The sequence below is a fragment of the Oreochromis niloticus genome, linkage group LG7 (genome assembly GCF_001858045.2).
Source record: "Oreochromis niloticus isolate F11D_XX linkage group LG7, O_niloticus_UMD_NMBU, whole genome shotgun sequence".
NCBI classification, from domain to species: Eukaryota; Metazoa; Chordata; class Actinopteri; order Cichliformes; family Cichlidae; genus Oreochromis; species Oreochromis niloticus.
The window spans coordinates 5,965,473-5,988,971 of NC_031972.2; the positions used below are offsets into that span (position 1 = coordinate 5,965,473).

The window sequence follows — 23,499 nt, forward strand, 5'->3', positions numbered from 1 at the left end:
ACAGTACTGTATGTTCTCATGTTTCATGTGTACAACAACTTCGATCCCTACTTTCCAAATGTTGCAGCAGAACTCAAGACTTTCACGGCATCTACAGATTAGTCATTACAGAGGAGAGCAAGCAGCTGTCCTGGAGACATAACAGAGAACTGAGCCCTGCCATAGTTTTGACCTTCTTTTGACATTGCTTTTACCAAGAAGCTTGATTTGTGGTGATGTTTGTGTCTAGAACAGACTTTAGTGGGTGAGAACCCACTACACTGTCATACATATAATATGTTAAAGATTTTTGTTTTGAGCCATTTTATCCTTTTAGCTTACTAGACAGGACAGTGGAGGAGTCAGGAGAGAGGGACACTGACATTTGGGAAGTGGCTGAGGGTGGACTCAAACCTGGGCCTCTGCAGTGACCTTGTGTCATACTGGTTGCTTATTTAACACAGCCAGCTAAACTAGCACTCCTATTATTACATTTTTTTCACGAGTATTAGTATGCTTTATATTATGGCATATATAAATACACGTTTTTCATGTTTAAATTAGTCTTTCTACTTTGCCCATACAAACTATATGGGCAAAGTAGAAAGACTCTTGTGAGACTCTTGTGAGGCACACAGTGTTTGCTTCTGCTTTTTTTGCTCTTCTGCTTCAATATTTGACATATTTGTGCATTTAGAGACGTTTATTTACATTCCTTTGTTCTAACAAATTTGAGTTATTGTTGCTTTCCTACCAGCTTGAAGCAGTCTGGCAGTCTGGCATTGCCTTCTAACCTCTGACATCACTGGATCTTTTCCCTTTTTCAATCATTCTCTCTGAACTCCAGAGATGCTGGTGTGGGAAAATCCTAGTAGATCAGCAGTTTTTGAAATACCCAGAACAAGCCCTCCGGCACCAAAGTCGATTAAATCACCTTTCTTCCCCATTCTGATGCTCGGTTTGAACTTCAGCAGATGGTCTTGATCATGTCTACATGCTTAAATGGAACGAGTTTCTACCATTTGATTGGCTCACTAGATATTTGCTTGAAAGTGCAGTGAACCTGTGTATCTAAGTGGCTGGTGAATGTATTTATTGTATTTATTATGAGGCTTCATTAGAGCCTCTGTCTCTAATGAAGGAAAAAGGCAAACACACAAGCCTTGGTGAACAAATAAGTCACACTGCAGGTAGACAGTATGTAGTGTAAGCCTATTTGATTTAGAATATACATTGCACCTACATGCAGGACACCAGATTTTCTCAAGAATTCTACAGGAGGCATCATTTCATATGTTTACCCTTGCCCAGCCAATGCCCCTCTGCTTGTTGCTAAGAATTCAAAATAACAACATGAGTTTTGGGAGTTAAATTATTAAATATTGCAACAATGTTATCACTGCATCAGGACACCTATCCTCAGATGAACTTTTCAGGGTCCAAGGTTTTAAAGGAAAGTGACTGCAGTCATTGTCATGGGAACTGCCATAAAGTGCTTGTGCCCTGTTCGGAGCTGAAAGCATGTCTAATTGTTGCTCTCACTGTTTGAGCTGAAAGTTATTGCCCACAACCCAGCAGCTTCAAAACATCATTCAATATTGATCTTTGGTGCATAAAAAGCTATATTGTACTTTATCCAGCATCTCTTATTCATAAGAATATGATATGTGGGCTGACTTGATGACACTTAGTCTCATTGGATTGCAGAGGTTTGTTAAACAAGCAGTCAAGGTTCAGAGTTGCAAGTTATGAGACTTCAGGTTTTATAAGGTTATTATATTTTTAAGTTAAGTCAGTTTAAATATGTAGTCTTTGTGCCTTTTATCTTAAACCAGCAATCCACATTTTTATTTTTACACATTTTTTTTTGAATATTAGAAATAACGGATTGTATGACTGTGGTCTTCTTATTAGACAGAGAAAACCAACTCTGCTGAAGTTATAGTAATGTCATTCTAGGACATGTCAGGTTTGCCTGCCATCATAGTGAAAGTGCAGCGTTTTAAAGAAACTGGTTTTCAGTGCAGGTGCAGGCAAAGGAGTCATTATGGGAAATGTATAATTTCATGTGTTGGAACTTAAAAACAAATGACGCAGACCTCTCTACCTCAGCTTTTATTTTGGCCATGTTTTTAATGTCAGGTATGAGCATTTCAGTAGATGACAGACAGCAGATGTAAAGTAGGACTATAGCCATTATGACTGTTAATCTGAACATAAGCCAACAATGTTAACAGACACTGAATTAGTCGGACTACATTTTTAGTCCACTCCTACAGAAGAACTGCCATCCTCATGCCTGTATCTCCATCTAGTGGAATTAAATTGCAAGTACATCAGACACAAAAACTCTCAATACCACAAAACCAGCTGCAGAATAATTGTAGAAACCCTGTCACTGAAGTTCATCTGCTGGATTACTTGTATCTGTCTTTTAAATAAGCCTGGCTGGACTAGACTAGGGCCCCAAACTCTGTGCAGTTATAACAGTCAACTACACCAAAAAAAGCCAAAATGACTTGTTTAAATCAGTTTGGCTATTATATCATCTATGAGTGTAGCTGATATACTAGCACCCAAAAATGTAATTATATTAGAACTATGAGCTACCCGGCACTCATTCCTGTGCTATTTACGAACTTCAGGGTGAGGAAAGGACCAGAAATCCTGACTACTGTGTCAAAGACTATTATTTATGGTAAGAATAAATAATAAATAAATAAATATATATATTCTCACTGAACCTGGACTCCTCTTTGTGTCATATTTTTTAGTGCATGGGTACAGTCATGTGAAAAAGCAAGTACACCCTGAAAACAAATCATCTTGTCGTGAAAAGGTGCTAAAATTAGGCAAATACAACTTTATGAGCAACAACACGAGATATTACACAGTCGTGTTATTTACTGAACAAACACTGGGCCAAAAATGTAGTTGCATTTTAAACCTTTTAGAAGCATTTTTAGTAGCAATAACTTGAAGTAACTGTTTTCTGTACGACTATCAAACGCTCACATTGTTGTGGAGGAATTCAGGCCCAGTCTTCTTTACAACATTGTGTCAGTTCATTGAGGTTTGTGAGGATCCATTTATGCACCTCTGTCTTGAGGTCCCACCACAGCACAAGTCCCGAGTTGTTGCTGTCCTTAGGATCGTTGTCCTTTCGCATCACCCAATTTCAGCCGGGCCTCAGCTGATGGATCTTGCATCTGACTCCAGAATACATTATGATCACTGACAGGTGAAGTGAGTAACACTGGTCATCTGTTCATCTGGTAGTCAGACCTGTTAGTCAGTTGGATACGTTAGGGAGCAAGTGAAAATGTTGTCCTCAAGGCTGATGTGTTAAAAGTGGGAAAATGGACATAATTCAGTGATTTAAGCAAGTTTGACAAGAACCAAACTGTGATGACCTGGCACCAGGACTGTAGAAAAAAAGGCAAGCCAGCAGAGGGAGTGTGATGCTTTGGGCAGTGTTCTGCTGGGAAACACTGGGTCCTACCATCCATGTGGATGTTACTTTGGCACATACCACCACGTATAACCGAAGTATTTTTGTACATCCTTTCATGGAAAAGGTATTCGTTAATGGCTGTGGCCTCTTTCAGCATTATAATGAGCCTTGCCACAAAGCAAAAGTGTATCAGGAGGAGGAGAACTACAAGTTTGAGGTGTTGACAACATATTCTCCAGGCCAGTCAGTCTAATTGAGCATCTGTGGCATGTGCTGGACAAACAAGTCAGATTCATGATGGCCCCAGCTCGCAACTTACACAACTTTGTTGAAAACATGTTGGTGCCAGATACCACAGCAGACCTTCGGGGGTCTAAAGAAGTCCAGGCCTCCACAGGCTGGAAATGTTTTGGCAGCAAAAGAGGAATTAGCACAATATTAGGCAGATGGTCATAATGTTATGCCTCATGGATGCAATAACTACTGCTATTATTGCTATTTATTTATATAACTTTTTGTAAAGTTAATTTAACATTAAACAGTGGTATGATAACTAATATCCACTTACCAGTAGTATTGTTAAAATCTGTCATTTTCTTATCATGAATTAAAAGAATATTAAATTGGTGTTTTGCAATGTTTCATTACTGATCAGCAAGTTTGTTCTCATCCTTAAGGCATTTAAATACAGCAAATATAGTCTAAGTTAGATCAATTTTATAGTATTGTAATCATCAGTTAGCACTTAATACAAGGCCTAATATTAGTTATCAAGGAACTATTTATTAGCGGTGGTTATTATAAAGTGTCAGTGTTGTATGTGGTGCATGTTTCTTTTTTATTTGAAGGACAATATTGCTTCTTCACTTGTTACCTTGCTGTCATTGTTGGTTCTTATACAACATGCTGAAGGAAGAGCTTCATTAGAAAACCAGTGCAATGACACCATGACTCTCACATTTACCATTTTTTTATTGTAAAGGTGGTTTCTTACAAAATAGTCACGTGGTACAGACATAAAGAAACAAAAGAAAGAGCCCTGTAAATAAAAGAAAGTGACTTCAGAGAAAACATCTACAGAAAACACACCTTTGTGTTGACATTCTTATAAAAAAAATGCAACAAAATCTGCTAAGTAATGCAAAAAAAAAAAAATCCCCAAAAGATTTTACAGATCAATTTTATCTTCTCAAAGCGCAGTAAAAACAATACATGGGAAAAATGTGTTGTAACCAAGGCCCCAGTAACAGTCTACTGTACATTGATCTATCCTACAGGTTTTAATACTGTAGAAACTTCTATATCCTCTACAGTACATATGCCTTTTACAGCCAGCAGATGTGTAAGATGTCTAAGACACTTCTAAGGCTCCGTCTGAACAAAGCAGATACAGTCATTTCGCTAGTGTTTTTAGACCGCAACTACAGCTGATAAAGCGTGATGTCCAAATAAAACATAATCATCTCTGAACATGCTAAAATAAACTCTTCTGACAGAATGAGAGCTATCGCAGGCTTGATGCTACATCAGCTGAAATGACAGATAAACAGCAGTACAGTATATAAAGACTCATTTTAACAGTATAAAACATCTCCACTGAAATGGTCTGTTCATAAGGAAAGTGGTTTTTAGTAATTACATAGCAGTGTCATTTATATGCGTTGGTTAGATAGTGAATGTATGTATATCCTCAGACTTCTGTGTTACCATCTATGTCTTGCAAAAAAAAGAAGAAGAAGATTTTCACAGTTAGTTTGCAGTCAATTAATCAATCCTTGGGATTTTTTTCTCACCAGAGCTGAAGCTCATTTTTAAAGTAGTGGGTAATACATCCTAAAAATGTTTCCATTTCCAGTATCTGACGTTAAGTTTATTTCATACAACAATAACACTGGAGTAGCAGTTCAACATTTTGAAAAACAGGCTTCTTTTACACTGATCCAATCGAGTTGGATGTATAAACTTATCCTCTGATGTTTGTGAGAACCAACTTAGTTTGTTTAGCCTGAAGTCTGCAAACAAGGGGACAAGTTATCCTGGCTCTGCAATGCAATTGCTGTTTCACTGTCACCCTCACAGTGACTGCACATGTCAAAAAATAGCCCTTCACAGAGCCCAGTGGAAAATGGTGTGCACTAAACATTTTACATAATGAGTGATGTGTCAGTGAACTAGACACACTAGAAGATGGATTTTGTGCTTTTTGAACAGAGCCACTCAGTGCGTTTCCTCTTTGTCTTTTATGTAGTTTTTTTCCCCTCAGCCAACCAGGTAGAAGTTGCATCCTTTTACCACACAAACTAAGAGCAATAATTAAACATGGCATTAGTAAAGACAGATCACAATTTCACGCTCTGTCACAATCCCAGCTGATTCACTTCTACACATCCATCCATCCAGCTTCTCCACTGTCACTACAAGCTGCTTTGCAACTGCGCTCCACCCTGCTCCTCCTGTTATCATGTGTCTGACCTAACAGTACAGATGTACATAATATTCTTTTGAGTATAATAGCTCTCACTGAACTAATATTTTTTCTGTGCAAGAAACCTTAATATAACAGTAGCACTGGATGAAACACTAAATCAAAGTAAAGTAGTATCACAGTATTAATGGTATTTAATGGTCAGATTAAAGTTGTCTGGAAGTGTTAAAAAGCCTTATAGGAGGCATCTTAATAGGGCCAAAGCAGGTTAACATATTTCCAATACAGAGCGTGTAATCCACTTAGCTAATGCTAATTTTGAATTCTCCCCAGTCGAGCCTTTACATAAACAGTACATTAAAAGTATCCAGCTTTCATTAAAATGCTCAGCTCCTGATTTTTTAGTAGCTAAATCAATGTTTTGGAGGTGCTGCAGAGGACAGGGAGATTTTGGTGAAAATACCCAGAAAATACTTTCCTACCAGGAGGGAACAAAACCTAACTAAAAAGTTAAAGTTTGTTGCAAAATATGTATTAAGTTTGTTTAGCGTCAGGTTTCCTTCTTCTTCTTCTTCTTTTTTTTTTTTTTGCAGGACACAGGCTTTCTCTCTAATACTTCCATTACGGTCTAAAAGGAAAATAAAATCAAACTAAATGTCCACAAAAGCTTCACTAAAACAGCATGTCATTATGTCTTATTCTTCTTATTCCTTCCCCTTCTTAAATCCTTACTTAAATCCTCAGATTTTTTCCAATAATAACCCATAATAATCCTGTACGTCTCCTCCCAGCTACATAAAAAAATCAATCTCTGTCACCATTGTTTTTAATGAATTCTGATTTTCATGTTTAATCCACTGCACACCTCCCTGCCTCTCTGTAGCTTAGCAGGGCCCCCTAGCATTCCCGAGAGTTACAGGCACGAATCTCCTTCCTGTCCTTACAGCCTTTGGACTTTGTTCTTTTCTTTGCCCCCCTGAAACGCTCCTGGATCCCTCCCCCGCACGGTTTGGTACACTCTGTCCAGCTAGACCACGGATGCATCCTGCAACCTGATGGAATAAAACAGACTCTTAGTTAATAGAAAAAATTACAAGGAAAAGCAAAATATCCGTAAATTGCATGAACTTAAACATTTATTCATTATTTCTCTTATACAGAGGCTTCGATCTCGGAAGGAGAGACAAATCCCTTTGGCTGTGTCAGGAAGGGCATCTCTTGTTTTTTAAGAGGGAAAATGAATGATCGGCCAAATCAAAACATGTGGAGCTATCTGCTGTAGCAACCTCTTGTGAATAAGGGAGCAGCTGAAAGTAGCTTCACTGAACATCTCTGCTCTGTGTGTTCTCATGTTTGTCTGCACTCTTGCTCGACCCTTTGCATCGACTATCCTCTGTTGCAGACATGGATGCTAAAGGTTTAATGTCCGTGTATCACATTTGTTAATGCGGTATATTTCCACATGCTATGTTTGTATCAGGACATTTTGCATAACTTTAGTTTAAACAGTTCACAAAGTCAAATTCAGGCGATGTCATCGCCAGCCAATGTAACCTCATGGATCTGCTGATACAGTTACTCACGTCTAACTAGCTAGGTCCCACATGGAGCCATGCCACCAAAAACAAATGGCTGCAGATGGACATATCAGGGTTTGTCTAGTATCTCAGTCCTGACTTAAATTGCTTTACTGGAATAAAACCACTAACCATCTAAAACATTGTCTCATTAAAATGTCTAAATGCTACATGAAGCAGTTTTAACAGACTACCACGACCAACCTGGCACCTCTTCCTCCTTAATCGGTTTTCGCCGACACTTCCGGAGCTTGCACTTCTTCCTCTGAATGGTCTCAGGACAAAAGCTGCCTCCAAACTGTGGCTCCACTTTGATCATACGGGTCCGAATGGTGTGTCCTTTACCGCAGGTCTTGTTGCACTCTGACCACTCGGACCACTCTGAGACCATGCAGTCCACAGCTAGATAGATGGAAGGAAAAAAGGAAGAGAAGGTAAACATGGAAGGAAAGACAGGAATAAGTTAGGAACTGGCACAAAATTAAAAAAAGAAGATTGATCATGTCCAGCTGAGCTCACTTGATCTTATCTTCTCTCTGGTGTTTATTTAGTCTGCTTTTGTCTTGTCTTGTCGGTTCATTGTTACATATCCCTTAAATATCTATTCTGTGTCTATTTTCATTATTATTCCATTTTTCTGTTTCTATATCCATTTTGTTCTTGGTTTTTGCTTGGATCCTGATTTAATACTGTCACCAGCATGACACCATGAGTGCTGTTGAACATTTACAGTTACAGCCCAGAATGCTGTAGATTTATTTATCAGTTTCTCTGGAACAAACAGAGTGTTTTTATTGCACACTATGCTAACTAAGACTTAACCTTTGTGTCTGTCTGGATGTACGTGCAACTACTGTATTCACATCATACAGATCAACTCCCAATGAGCACGGCAGGTGCTCACTTTTATACCAAACTCAGATAAAAGATTTCTAAAAGCCAGCAGTGCATGCTGTATCGTGATTGGAAATGACCAATCCAATATGGTGTTCAGTCATATTTATGTCACAGTATAGTGCTACTAGTCACATGTGGCATGTGGTCAATTTAGGGGAATGGGCTGAATTCATTTCATGCAAAGTTGCTACATCTTAAACACGACGAAACACTTTATTGAATCATTTTTTAATCAAGTTAATTTCTAACCCTGTACATGACTAATTTATCATACAAAAAACTTTGCTGTGCTCAAAGGCAAGTGATTACTATTGTCAATTCTCTGCCATTCCCCTGCTCTGCAAGTTTCAGCTCTTAAGCAATGACATATGACTCCACATAGTCCCCAAGTCTGAGAAAAAGTGATGGGGGCATGTTAAATAATTACTGAAATACACTGTGGGCAAGGAGAATAAATCTTACTCTTTGGCTATGAAGATGGGAACGACTCTGCGCTGTGTGTGATTTATGTCTAGTAAGTGTGGCAGCGCCACTGTTTTAGTCCTGGAGGAAATCACTGACACCCTGATTAACTAGCCCCTTCTATAGTCAAACAAGAAAAGAAAAAAACAGTTTTTAACACCTTTCTTAGTAATATCATTAAAGCATGACCAAAATGTGACTTTTGGGGTTGATACCTCAGGGGGTTGGTTTTGTTTGAGCATTAGGAGGGGCACAGATGAAGTCCGGGGTCCTATCTGAGGAAATATGGAGGATGAGACTCTTCATTTCCTGCATTCTTAGGAATCTTTGTAGAAATTGCACCACTATTACATATCAGCTGAAGTTGTAGTTGAACCGAAAACACACAAAAATCAGGAATCAGCCCACAGTTTATCGTGTTGGGATCTTTTTTGCCTTCAGAACCGCCTTAACCCTCTGTGGCATAGATTCAGTGAGGTGCTCATCAGAACATCCAGTCTTCTGTTGTCCACTTTTAGTGAGTCTGTGCAAAATAGCCTCAGTTTGTTAATATTAGCTGACAGGAGTGGCATTCGATGTGGTCTTTTGTAGCTTATTTGCTTGAAGGTTCAATGTGCTGCGAGTTTAGAGACGCTCTCCTGCATCCCATGGTTGTAACAAGTGACTATTTTGAATTACTGTTGCCTTCCTATCAGCTTAAAGCACCCTCGACCTTCTCTTCTGACCTCTGGCATCAACAAGGCATTTTCTCACAAAGAAATGCTGCTCATTGGATATTTGGATCTCTTTTTCTCACTATTATTTGCAAACCGTGGGAAAAACCTGGCAAATCAGCAGTTTCTGAAATATAAAGTCACTTAAAGCAATGTTAGTCGCTGTTTTAACGGTCGGTTTGAATTTCAGCAGGTTATCTTGACCACCTCCAAATTTCCAAATGCATTGAGCTGGTGTGATCAGATATTAGCATTAACAGGTAAACAGTTACTTTGGTAAATGTACTCTGGCTTTCTGTATTACTTTCAAATAATTAGTCTCCACTTTTCTCATGTAATCCTGTTCAGTTAATGCAAACAGGGATCGTTTACTCGCTCTTTTGTGTTTGGCTGGTTTTAGATGTGAGAGTGTGAGCTGTACCTGGTATCTACCTAAGAACAACAACAACAACAACAAAGCACTTACGACACTCAGGCAGCATGCACTTCTCTGTCTGCTCCAGCTCTTCAGTGCACTCTGCAGGATCAGACTTCAGCATCCTCTGCCGTGTTCGGATCCCCCGTCCACATGTGACACTACATTCACTCCAGTCCGACCAGGGTGAAAGCATGCAGGGGATTGTATCTGGTTTAAGTGATACACACACGTAATTATAGTATTTGCTCATTCATTACAGTCAGCTAAAATAAAATGCAAATGAAGTGTTAATATACCAACAAATGCTCATGCAAAAAAAACAACATATGACAAAACAGCAACTGTTCACTCACGGCATTCTGGCATCATGCATTTCTCCACTTCAGCTACCTCGGTCTTACACATGGATCCATCTATAGGGGGCATCTTTACCATACGCTCCCTTCTTCTCATGCCAATTCCGCAGGTGACGCTGCAGGGGTCCCACTCCCCCCACTCAGTCACCACGCAGCTGCTGGGTGCTGTTGGAAGGACAGAATACAAAAACCATCCCCATCCATCATTTTTAGCTCAAAATTGAACATTTAAGGCACAAATGTATCGTTAGTTCACTTTCAGTTAATATATGTTAGTATTTTAAGCACAGTGGAATAACTACTTTGCAAATTTGACCGATCCATCAATAATAGAGGACAAGTAGGAGAAAAAACAGTCATTTTGCCTTTAAAAAGAAACTAAAAAAAGCCCTCACTGTGATGTAAATACGGTGGTTTCTACTGTGCATTTTTATAAAGAGCTTATAGATCTGCCTGTCCTTCAGTTTCCACTTAATTCTGACCATTAATCAGAAAAACTCCTTGCTCCTTTAATATGCAAATGTATTCAAGAGATAAAATAGGCTTCTCTCCAAACTTACAAATACAGAGCACATGTTTTATACAAGACAGATAACCTTCACCATCATTCACTTAGTGAATACCAGGAACAAAGCTAGAAGTCTGACGACCTTGAATAGCCATATCTGCTCAGCGTGTCTCTCATAAATTCAATAAAAACCTTACATCACAAACAAAGATGATCACAAATGGTGCAATATCGACTCCTATCAAACTACAAAGAAGCAACAGACACGACGGCAATGAAGCCACTGGCCCGGGCAGTGTAACAAGACTCAGGCACAAAAGGCGTCCAAGTGGGTCAATTAGCTCATAACCTCTGTCGCTATTACTGTTTATCAAGTTACAAGCTCTACAGCCACACTACAGGGGGAATTCTAAAAAACTTCTCAGAGATCTGAGCCAGTCCGACTCTTTCAAGACTCCAAAACACATCACTTTTTAAAAACTACTTCCAAAACCTGTTTTTATGTAAAAATGTAAGTGACTTTACTTATGTTATTATATTTGTAACCCAAAGTGACAGTTGGAGAACATTTCTTGGTGTATAAAGTGGGTGTAATCCAACCACTGACATCCCCAGGTGATCTGGAGGTGGAGAGGGAGTCTGGCATCTCTGCTTAGAACGCTGCCCCATGACCTAGTCCTGGATTTGCAGTAGATAATGGATGGATAGATGGACAGATGGATGTTTGCAGAAAGTGCACTGCATTAAGAGAAGTCCAGTCCCCCCACTCTGTTTCAAAATGGATATCAGAAATGGCTGCCTGAATGCCCCCAGAGAAAAATCACACATATCCTGCCTGCGATCTGGCAGCCTTATATCGGATCGATAGGAACAACTTCCTTATCAGCTACACACATTTTCTGGCACCAGTGTATGTTAATGCTAACATCCAGATAAAATGGCTGAAGTAACTTCACTGCTTCTTTCATGTTTTTATTAGGAGCATAAATACATGTCTTCTAAACTATGTTACAACATGAAATGCACCTTGTTCACTAATTAAATGTGCATTATTTATTTCATTTATGCCATTATTTTTTCACTTTGTTCTTTTATGCTTCTTTGACAAAGTTTTTTCTTTTTTTGGTTGGACTATTTTGCATATTAAACACGCTGAAATTAGATGCTCTAATTTAAAGACGACAGGCAACATTAAACTCTGTGCGAAAAAGAAATGTAGCAGCTGGCTCAAATTAAAGGCATTGTTAATTTGGTTGGTTGGGTCAATCTGTTCATACAGGAGAAAAAATAGACTCACAGCATTCATCGTTGACAACACACTTCTCAGTCTCCTCAGTGTTGAGCTGGCAGAGCGAGCCGTCCTCGGGATACTGTTTGACATATCGCTCTCGAGACCTCATCCCCATCCCGCAGGACACGCTGCAGGCCGACCAGCTGATCCACTCTGACATCATGCACGTCGAAGGCTCTGTCCAGCAGGAAGAGAAAGCAGACAACCACCAATTTGTTTTTCTTACTGAGTAAACACCTGCATTTGTACTTGAGCAAAATTCAGTGTTGTAATTTGTGCGCAGTGTATGCAGTATAAAAGTAACACGTCGTAAAAGATACACTGTCGCCAAAATACTTTTCTTTGTGAACATTCCTTGTTTCAGAAACAAAGTGACATGGAGAGGTTAAAGGTCAGATTCTTGGAAATCTGTTTTTTACATTTTAAAGAGAGTCCTTATTTAAATCTGCTGACTTACAAGTGGCAGCCATGAAAACAAAAAGCCACCATGCTGCCCTTCCTGTGTCTGTATGTCAGTGAGGTAGGTGATATCAGCCGCTCCAAAGCAGGGCTGGTTACTGGAATGAGATCAACAGAGCCTAAAAGCTAAATTATCTTGTAACACTAAAACAATAATAAGCAGTTCACCTAACCCACCTCTGGGAAAATGGAAAAACCAGCACACACAAACATACATGGAAATACAGTATATAAGGCAAAACCAGAGTTTGTATAATTCTATAAGTTTAGTCAGTATCTGATATGAGTGCCTTTATTCTTTGTCACAGCCTGAATTCTCTTAGACAAGCTTCCTTGTAATTTCCTTGTAAGTTCAGGATTACCTCTCCGGGCTTCTTAAGGGACCTTCCAAAGCTATTAATTGGGTATTTATTCATTATCAAATAAAATAAAAACATAAAAACACAGGTAGAACTAAAAGTGGCCTGAATAGTTTTACTCTGTTTCAAAAGCCTAAACATGCTATCAGATTCAGTTTTTGCTTTTTTATAAGAGAATTCAAAGCCAGTGTTGAACTTCAGCGCTGTTCTTATTAAATGTACATAAACATGACATTGATCTGATACTGTGTAATATTATAATAACACCAGACACCAAATAATCATACAGTAATTAACCCACTGCAGAGCAGTCACATGTGGCAAAAGATTTTAATTTACACCTTTTATGTTCAGACTAGTATATATGGATTCTTGCAGCTCCCTATAGATTTTCCGTGACAGGAAATTTCCCCAAAGTGGCTCTTTGAAGGTTACCAACCAATGCTGACTCTAATTCTTTTATGAATTATTATGTCTATTTTTTTATGTTTAAGGACAACAGATGGAAATTAGCCTTTGGCTATAATCTGGCATGTTTACATTCATGTAATTTGTTTTTACATTTATGTTCATTAGCATGCGCTGTCCTAAATAAATAAATAAATAAAGTGGCCTTAGGATTACTGGACAATGTCCTCAAACCCTTTTTTGCAGATTTATCAGATAGTAGCTGGTGAGTTGACCATCCTCTTCTACGTTTAGAATCAATGGACGGTGCCTGACGTCATGCCGCATTGAGCGGACTACTGAGTCTGAATAAGGAACACCCTGCATGTACATGCATTAGTGAGCCAATAGAATGAGCGGGATCACCAATAAGACATGAATCTTAATGACATGCATATATAACTGAACACAAACACAATGGACAAAAACAAACAAATGGACAACCGTACCCTCAAACACACAATAATAACATGGACTGAACCACCACTCACAACCACTAGCACTTTATATAGCCTCTGTAGAAATTATCCACATATTTCACTTATCTTAACTGCACTACTGTAAATGCTGTATAGACAATCATTCTGTACGATACGATAATTATAATTCTACAACTGTTTAAAACTGTTTATAACTTGCATATTTCATATTTCTGTATAGTTTTCATTATTATATCCTGTTCATAGCCTGTACATAGCTTGTACACTCACTACAGCTATAGCCTGTACATACTTACAGTTATAGCATATTCATAACCTACCTTCATACCGTGTACATTGTAACATACCCATAACAGACCCATATTTTGTACCCTCATACCTATAACAGACCCATTTCTGTAATATATCTATATATCTATATTATTGCTAATGTATATTTTTGTAATATATCTATATTATGGCTAAAGCACTTTCTGGATGGATGCAAACTGCATTTCGTTGCCTGTACTTGTGACATGTGCAATGACAATAAAGTTGAATTCTATTCTATTCTATAACTTCAGAACCTTCCAGATTCAGAGCACAAATGTATAAGTCTTGAAAACCAAATTGCTGATTTTACAGAATATTACAGACATAGCTTTTATATGCTGCATATTACTATTTTTTTATAAGTCTAACTTTTAATATACTTACCTTATTTATATGGAAGCGCTGTTTTTAGGTCCTAAATTTTAAGCAAATCACTGCATTTCAATTTTTCAAAAGATACTTTTGAAATTTCAGCTTCTTTGGTTGTTTTACATTTTATCCTAGAAGATTTAAACTATTGTGGAAAAAAGACTCAAAAATTTCCAACATTTCCATGCAAAGAAAAATAATTTCAGCAGGAAACGTGTTTTATTGTCCCACCTGTGCCTTCTGCAGAAGCAGCCTTTCCGCTGCTAAAACCCAGTATTGGAATGGGACCTTCAGATCTTCAGTCTAGCACTCTCCCAAGTGAGCTATTTCAGCTTCACTATCTCAGTCAAGAGGTCCTCATCAAAAAGAATCCATACAGGAGCACTTGAGTTACAGGATACTCTCTCTACACACCAAACCAGAATCCCCCCACAGCTGCTTAGGTTTCAGCCTGTTCAGTCATCTCAGAGTTGAAAGTGGCACTTTTAAAAAGCCCTTCCTCGGACACTGCCTTAACTCTCTTTTAATAAGGCGAGTTGCCTGAGGGACAGTCTTATTCACAGCAGGGGCCTTCAGGGAGTGGAAGTCAATATGTATGACCTCGCTGTGTATCAGCTGAAAAGTGAACTGCAGCTTCTCGAGCTTAACAAGGTTCCACTCTGGTATATTTTATCACTATTAGCCAGAATGGTGCTTCGAGATCTCCCTGTTCTTCACTTACAGAGAGACGCTGTATGAGCCATCTTGTTCCAACACCTCTTCTGAGAATAGCGACTAAGACAGTGAATCAAAAATGACAAAAGTCGGATACAAAGAGATCGTTTGTTTTTTTAGAAGAAGGAACGAATTAACTTCAAGCAACTTAGTATGGGTTTGTCTTTTTTTCTTCTTTTTGGAAATGTAAATGGAAAGCCTCCCACCAAACTGAGAATAGTGTTACTTATCAGAGGTGGCCTAATAAAGCAGAGCTAAGTGAATCATTAATAAGAGATACAGGTATTTGAAGCTTGGATGCGGCCTCTAGAGAGCCAAAATATTTCCCAGGAATATTAATCACCCTCGGAGGCGGCCTCCATCCAGCCCCAGCATGAACCCTGCAATTATCAATCTCCCACTGCACACTAACGGAGCGCTAAATGAAAACAAAGGAGAGGCGCTCAGGAACAAAAGGCTATCCATGTTGCTGGCTGGTAATCAATAAGAGGAGTAGTGAGGGGTGGAAGTGTGTGCATGTGTGTGTTAGAAGCTTGTTGAGCCTTGAACAGCTGGAGCTTCACTAGTTTGAGGCCTTGTAGACATCCTGGGAGCAAAAGAAGAAGAGCGAGGAGGTGGGTGGAGGGCAGACAGGCGCCGACTTTACTGCCTCTCAGTATTTGTTCCAAACTGACAACTTCACTGAAAAATGGGCAAAAGCAAACTTCCGAAGTTTTCTGCTCGTTTGTGTGCTTGCTGTCATTTTTTTTAAGCAAAAGTCCATCAACTCTGAAATCAGACAAAAAAGTTTCTCATTTGGCAAAAAGAAAGAAAAAACTGAGAGGAAAAAGTTAAAAGTAATTTGATAACCTAGATTAGCGTGAACTGTCAGCTTAGTAAATATGTTTGTGTGTGTGGACCCTCACTTTGTGTCAGACTGATAATTAGTTTCCCGCACATACACAATCCTCCACTTGTTCTTATTAGCTTTAACATAAGATTGAAAGCATGGTGCTTTGATTTCTTTTAGAGATAAACACAATCAAATCCTGATTTAAGTATCCTGGATGCAGCAGGCCATCCGGCACCAAGACCTGATCCACATAATCTTTTATGTTTGAGTGAAGTAATTAGGGTATCCAATTACCAGTGTTTACTCTGTGTGATTAGGGATTTCCTGTATTTTGTCACATATTCCCTTGATGAAACTATATAAACACATCGTCAGATATGCGTGGCCTTTTTCTTAAATGGAGCTTTCGTAGTAACTGGCTGGAGATTCACTTTTTAATGACAAAGGTGCCACCTGTTTCCTTCCATAAGCGCACAGTAATCCCTCATAACAATGACCTAAACTGTCACAATGGAATTTAGGTAGAAAATAATTCCACCGGGCTGTGAAATATAACCAAGGGAACAAGATTCAATTGGTTTAAGCCACAATGAACCACCCAGAGTCACTGAGTGCGTTGTGTTTTCGGGATAAGATAAATAGCAAAGCTTTAATCTGCTTATTTTGAGGGTTCACTGATTGCTCCTCTTGTTGATCCGATTTTAAAGCCTCAAACTCTAAAAGGATTAGAACATAGGAAATGCAAACTTTTTTTAATGTAATATTATAAACTTGTGTTTTGATTAATTTAGTAAAATTTGTGACTGTGACATTTCACATGTCGCTGCTCTGTTTATTTCTGTAATTATTGTTTGGGTATTATTATATTTTTAACTTAGTCGCTATTAAGTTTAGGTTTGTCTTCCACTTGAAACAAGCTGAACATTCCAGTGATGAGACTGAGACCCAAAGTAGTCAAAGTCGTGGCTGTGAAATGATGACTCGGCTTAATGGCAAGGAGAAAAACAGAATCAATGAGCCCAGGTGGTGTTGTGTCCAGGTTTCCTGTAGTGAGGTCTCTGCCCTCTCTTCAGGGGAACACAAATGCATTTCACCTGTGTTTTTTTAGGTCAGGACACCTTTACAGAATACAAAAACTACAAAAAAATACAAAAACTTCCTGCTAAAGCTAAACTTTATATAGTGTGATGAGCTTTTCTAACAGACTGAATTTGAAAGTGTGAAGAGAAGAGACTCGTGAGTTTGTTGAAGCATTTTTAAAAATGGTTGTTGTCATGTTAGTTATACATTCAGTCACTTACATTACCATTTCTATTCCATTGGACATGAGATTTATTTTTCCAAACCAGCCACTAGAGACCAACTTATCTATCTGGCACTAATGCCATTTTAAGGGGGCACTGATGCGTAGCCATGCCAACATACTGGTTTTGCTAAAGTTTTATGATGTGGAGCAGAGTGAAGTAAAAAACACTTCAGCACTTCCCAGCTTTCCTCTGGGTGCTGAAAACAAGTAAGTGCTGGCTGCTTTGATTATTGATGTCGCAGTGCACAGGCTGAAAATGCTTAACAATTTGACGTCAATGAATGAACTCTGGTCATACAACCTGTGTAAAATGTAAAGAAAACACCTGCTAACTGTTTAACCACAGTTAGCAACAGTTGTGCCATTCTTTTCTGATACAGGATTCTAGCTTTTCCACAGCACTGAGTCTTCTTTGTCGTAGTTTTCGTTCTTGCTGAAATACACACAGACGTCCATGTAAATGATGTCTGGATGGGAGCATAACGTCCTCTAAAACCTGTATACACCTTTCAGCACTGATTGGCAGCTTGCACATCTGCAAAGACACAATGTGGATGTGCATAAAGCAAAGAGGAAACTGCCTCTCTGAGATGCTCTTTTTACACCCAGTCACGTTACTGACCTGTTGCCAGTTAAGCTAATGAGTTGCTTTTCAGTACCACTTACATTTTCACCCTTTTCTTTCTGTATCCCAACTTTAGAGACATGTTGCGGTCATAAAATTCAAAATAAACCAATATTTTTTATGACGTAAGTAAATGTCTCAGTTTAAATATTTGTTCTTTTGTGAGTACAGTTTGGACTTTAATCGTTGAATTCTTTATAGTTACATTTTACACAGTGTCCTAACATTTTTGGATTTGGGGTTTTAGTGATTTAGTGATTTTAATCATTTTAACCACTGAATGAAATTTCAAAATTGTGGTTAACCAGAAATCTCTATTCAAACTTTTGGACCCAATAAAGTCGCAAACTAAATACAATTTGACCTTATAAACACACTTTCAGCATTATTAGTGACATTTTACATGTTGGGGATCTTAACACCTGACAAATTTATATTTATTTATTATTACAGATCGTAGTTTATGTTCATGTTTATGTTATCCCGCAGACACTTGTTGACAAATTACTGACCCTGGGACTGAGCTCCTCTCTTTGTAACTGGGTCCTGGACTTCCTGACCAACAGACCGCAGTCTGTGAGGATCCACAAGGTCTCCTCATCTTCCATAGTCCTCAGCACTGGCTCCCCTCAGGGCTGTGTGCTAAGCCCCCTCCTCTTCACACTGCTTACATATGACCGCTCACCCAACCATCCAGGCTGTCATATTGTAAAGTTTGCGGACGACACAGCTGTGGTTGGTTGCATCACAAACAATGATGAGACCGGCTACAGGAAGGAGGTAGAACACTTGGAGGACTGGTGCAGGCAAAACAATCTCTGCTTAAATGAGAAGAAGACTAAGGAGATGATTGTGGACTTCAGGAGGGGAAGACACACACACCCCCCCCTGCATGTTGAGCACACACTCTCTTTGTCCCGCTCCCCTCAGGCAGGAGGCTGAGGAGCATTAAATGCAAAACCACCAGACTGAGAAACAGCTTCATTCCAGAAGCTGTGAGACTTCTCACTGCATAATGGACAAGAACTGTTATTGTAGCACCTTAACCACTACTGACACTTACTGACACTGTCACTTTATCAATGCTGGTCATCATGCCCTTTGCTGCTAAAGTATTTATTTACACCTATATATATTTATACCCACACTCTATACCCATACTCCATACTGGTACTCAGGTTGTTGCACTCTAGTTATAGTATTATTTATTGTGTTGTCTTATTACTTGTCATTTCTGTTTGTTAAAAAAAAAAAAAAATGTAACTATTTATTTATAACTTAAAAAAAAAAAGTCTGTTTCTTCATTATTTTTGTTTCTTTTCGCTCCGGGACCGTCTGTACATAATTTGGTTCCACCTCATGTTAACATGTGATGCGAATGACAAATAAAGCTCCTTGAATAACTTGCTTGAAAGATGCTTAAAGGATTTGTGAATGTGTCCACTGCAGTAATACATTTAGTTTACTGCAGTCGATTTATGTCACTCAAGGAATTAACAGCAACTTATAATTTATTTTGCACTAGGGGACAGCAGGAAGACACAAACAATGCTGATTTGGCTTAAAAAATGTGGCGAACTTACTGGTCATAATAATGTACCTTTTGGAAATGAAACAAGTGTTGAGAATATAACAATAAACACAAAAATAAACAGACATTATATAACAGAAATGGTTTTTAATTTTTTAAAATCGTTTGTTTCTGTTGTACTGGCTTTAAGGAGCAATAACAAGATCATACTGGAAGCCAAAAGTCCAAAACTCTAAAAGCACATATGATTTTTAAGAAGAGTTCATTTAGTTGTGTTGCACAGATACTTAAACAGTCCTCCAGTTGTTCTTATTAGCTTTAACAGACAAATTAAAGCTTGTTTTGACGTGTACTGCATGTGTTTGGAAAGAATATATAAATTTAATTATTCTGCTGCCACAGTTGGAATGTGGGCAGACGTCTCCATAACAGATGGATGTTTAATTAAAATGCCTAATTTAATGTATAAGTAGGTATTTAATTAAAAGTAATAGTGTCACAATTTAAAGACATTAAAAAAAAAACTAAATTAGTGCCACTCAAGAGTTGCTCTTAACTTTTACAGTAGGAGAAAACAAATAAATGAGATAATGTCTACTTTCCACACTGTGGAGGACATAATTTGTATTTTAGAGAATTTTTATTATGTTATTTGTAGAATTTTGTTTTCTGTGCTCTTTAGTAGGTAAAAATCTTCCCTTTTGGCCTTCCTCAGAAGGAATTCAAAAGCAGTTACTTTGAATCTAATGAGGCAGATGAAAAATGATCTGCATTTGCAATTTGTCAGGGTTATTAGAGGTCCTTCTACACAACTGCATAAATATTATTTACTGAAATAAATCTGGCTGAGAAATCTTATTCTCTTCTAAATCCTCCAGTATTAATGCAGACAAAACTTAAATGAACTCCTGCCCAGGACACTCACTGCAATCTACTGTTGGGGTCTAGAAGAACTTTACGTTCGACCTCTACCAGAATATATGCGGAGGGGGAAATAATTATTTGATCCCACTTACAAAGAAATAAATAGTCTCCAATTTTTAATATTTCATTTTAATGGAGAGCGACAGAATATCAACCAAAAATCCCGAACAAACACATAAAATTTATAAATTGATTTGCATGTCATTAAGTGAAATACGTGTTTGATCCCCTACAACACAGCCAAGATTCAGGCTCCAATTTAGAGTCTCAATCCACTGCGTGTGTATAAAGCACACCTCTCCACAGAAGGTTTCTTTCATTCCAGCCTCTCCACTATCACGGGCAAGAACAAAGAGCTGTCGAAGGATGTCAGCGACAAGATTGTAGAGGCTGGGCGACAAGACCAACAGCAGGAAGCTTTCGGAGAAGGTGACAACTGTTGATGTGATTATTTGGAAATGGAAGAAACTGGAAATGACTATCAATCACCCTCAGTTCAAAAAGAAATATGATCCCAAGAACAACATCCCCACAGTCAAGCACAGAGGTGGAAACATTATGCTTGGGGTCGTTTTTCTGCTAAGGGGACAGGACAAGTTCACCACACTGAGGGGCCAATGGATGGTGCTATGTGCTGCTTGTTCCCTCAGCCTGAACCCCGAGGATTGGTCTTCCAGCATGACATTTAACCAAAACATATCGCTGAGGGAACAAAAGAGTGGTTAAAGAAGAAGCACATTAAGGTCATGCAGCGTCCTAGCCAGGTTCCAGACCTCAATCCTATAGACAATATGTAGAGCGAGTTGAAGCAACATAAAGGATTTAGAGACCTTCTGTAAAGAGGAGTGGGCCAGAACCCCTCCTGATTTCTTGCTAGTTATGCTTTGCTTGGGGATCTTATTTCACTTAATGACATGCAAATCAATTTATAACTTTTATGTAATCCACAGAATGAAACTACCATAAAAATTTGAGACTGTTTGCTTCTTTGTAAGTCAGCAAACTTACAAATTAAAACAGGAGTTTAAATAAATATTTCCCCCCAATATATGCAGCCATGTGAAAAAAAGGTTTTCACAGAACTTTATCTAAGCAAACCCTAACACTCTGTTTTTTATAGCAGTATTAAGCAGCAGCCAGGTGCTGCTAATCAAATGCACCTGATTAACTGATCATCAGCAAGTGTGATGATCTCTATAAACGCTAAAGCTTTTGCAGTTTGCTGGTGTGAAGAATTTAAGGGTGTGTTGACGCAATGCTACAATCTTCCCAGGAATTCATGTCCTTGCAAATTCACTCCAAGGTCAGACAGAGCGGTGCTCAAAGAAACCACAAGAAAACTCGAGCACTGCATCTCAAACTTAAATGTTCTCAGCTGTTTCTTCAGATTGTGGTATTATGTGTTGCCTTTAGGGATTTTTTTAACCTACTTTACTTTGTTAGATTCTGTTCAAGTGACAGTAATCAGTCTTAGGTGCAGCTAGTGAAACGAAGAAAAAAAATGTGGTTAGTCACATTTAATTCATGAGTTAACAAATTACTTTTATCACACAGAGTCAGGTAGGCTTGAATAATGTTCTTCCCTTAACAAATGAAACTGCCATTTAAAAACTGCAGAGTGTATTTACAAGAGTTATCTGTCAAATAATACCTGTGTGTGTCTGTGTGTGTGTGTTTACCCTCTCTGCTGCATCCTGGGCCCATGCAGGGCTGGAAATCTTGAGTGTGGGGACACGGCATGCTGAGATCCAGCTGGGCCTTCAGCATCCTTTGTCTCATCCGGCGACCTTTTTCACATGTAGAGCTGCTACAAGCTGACCAGGGAGACCATCCTGAGTAGATGCACGTCTCAGGTGTGTCATCTACGAGAGAAAGATCGGTGATGATTTGCTTTTGCAAAACTTAATTTTCCTTTTCACTCCAGCGAAGTTGCTGAAGTCATTTGTCACATAGTGGGAGGGGTGAGGGATGAGGGACTGCACTGACATTGATTGTATAAAAAGTGCATCCAAAGGTGATTACCACAGGTAGTCGACCACAAGAGGCCACAAAGTGACATCTGAGGGGGAGAGAAAGGAGCTGAAGGGAGAAGCCGGAGAGGAGTGTGATTTGTGAATGTCCTGTCCAATTATCAGTGATAGCAGAGCTACAAGAAGTAGCAGGGGTACTGGCTTCAATTAATAATGCTCCCTCTGGGCTTCAGAAAGGCAGAGAAAATGAGACGAGAGGCGAGAGAGAATATACTGCCAGGCCACAGAGACAAACGTGAGTGGGTCCAATTCTCTGGCATAAAGTGTAATGACAGGAGAATGAGGGAAGAAAGGAGCTGCCGACACTAAGCGGAAGGTAAGAGGAGCGTTGAGCTGATGTGTAAGCGAAAGCGTCAAAGCTTCAGGCGGACCAGGGGGATCAGCCCAAATAGATACTCGTCTCTGTAGTGTCATCTCATGCAGAGATAAGGGAGAAAGCGAGGACAGGTAGAGGAACAGAGGAGGGGAAAGAAGCAAATGGCTCATGACTGACTGAGGAAGACATTCATTAGGTGGCAGGAGATCCTTGTTAGGAATTCTGCTGTGTGGGCAAAAACCTCCCCCCTTCTCAAAGCCACTTCTAGTAGAAATAGGCTGAAACATCTACGCGCAGCATAAACAATGTCATGTGACAACCCGCATATGGGCTAAAAACCATTAAAAAACACAGTTGCTATAAGGATTTAAAAAACAGGTTACAGCAGGCAGTAACCTCTGGATCTGAAAAACTGCTTCAGTGTCTACAAACATGTGTCAGTCCTTACAGACTGCCATTTAAAACCCCATGTTTACAGCACTGAAAAACATATTTACAGCCTCCTTTCTGTAATTTCCTCCTTAATAACTGTACACTGGGTGGAAAAAAAGAAACACCCTCCGTGCACCCACTTACATCCATCTAGACCTCACTTTGATTGACGGGCATCTCAAAACAGAAAGTGGAAGTCATTTTTTATACAACTTTATCAGTCTCTCACATCACTGAGGAGAAATTTTGGCCCACTCTTCTTTACAAATTTGAGTCAGTCCATTGATGCTTGCAGAGGTGTTTATGCACAGCTCTCTTAACCT

General features: G+C 39.0%; 1 protein-coding gene across 1 annotated transcript in view; it reads right to left on the reverse strand.

The window, feature by feature from the left end:
- Positions 1-4,387: 4,387 nt before the first annotated feature.
- The window catches only part of spon1b (spondin 1b), a 105,782-nt gene continuing 86,670 nt past the window's right edge, over positions 4,388-23,499 (reverse strand). Inside the window, exons 11-16 of the mRNA XM_005449361.4 lie at positions 22,078-22,260; positions 12,087-12,257; positions 10,279-10,446; positions 9,974-10,132; positions 7,640-7,837; positions 4,388-6,910 (exon numbers count right to left, since the gene is read on the reverse strand). Of these exons, the coding sequence (XP_005449418.1) occupies positions 6,756-6,910; positions 7,640-7,837; positions 9,974-10,132; positions 10,279-10,446; positions 12,087-12,257; positions 22,078-22,260 (1,034 nt within the window). The 3' untranslated portion in view covers positions 4,388-6,755. The remainder of the gene's footprint in view (positions 6,911-7,639; positions 7,838-9,973; positions 10,133-10,278; positions 10,447-12,086; positions 12,258-22,077; positions 22,261-23,499) is intronic.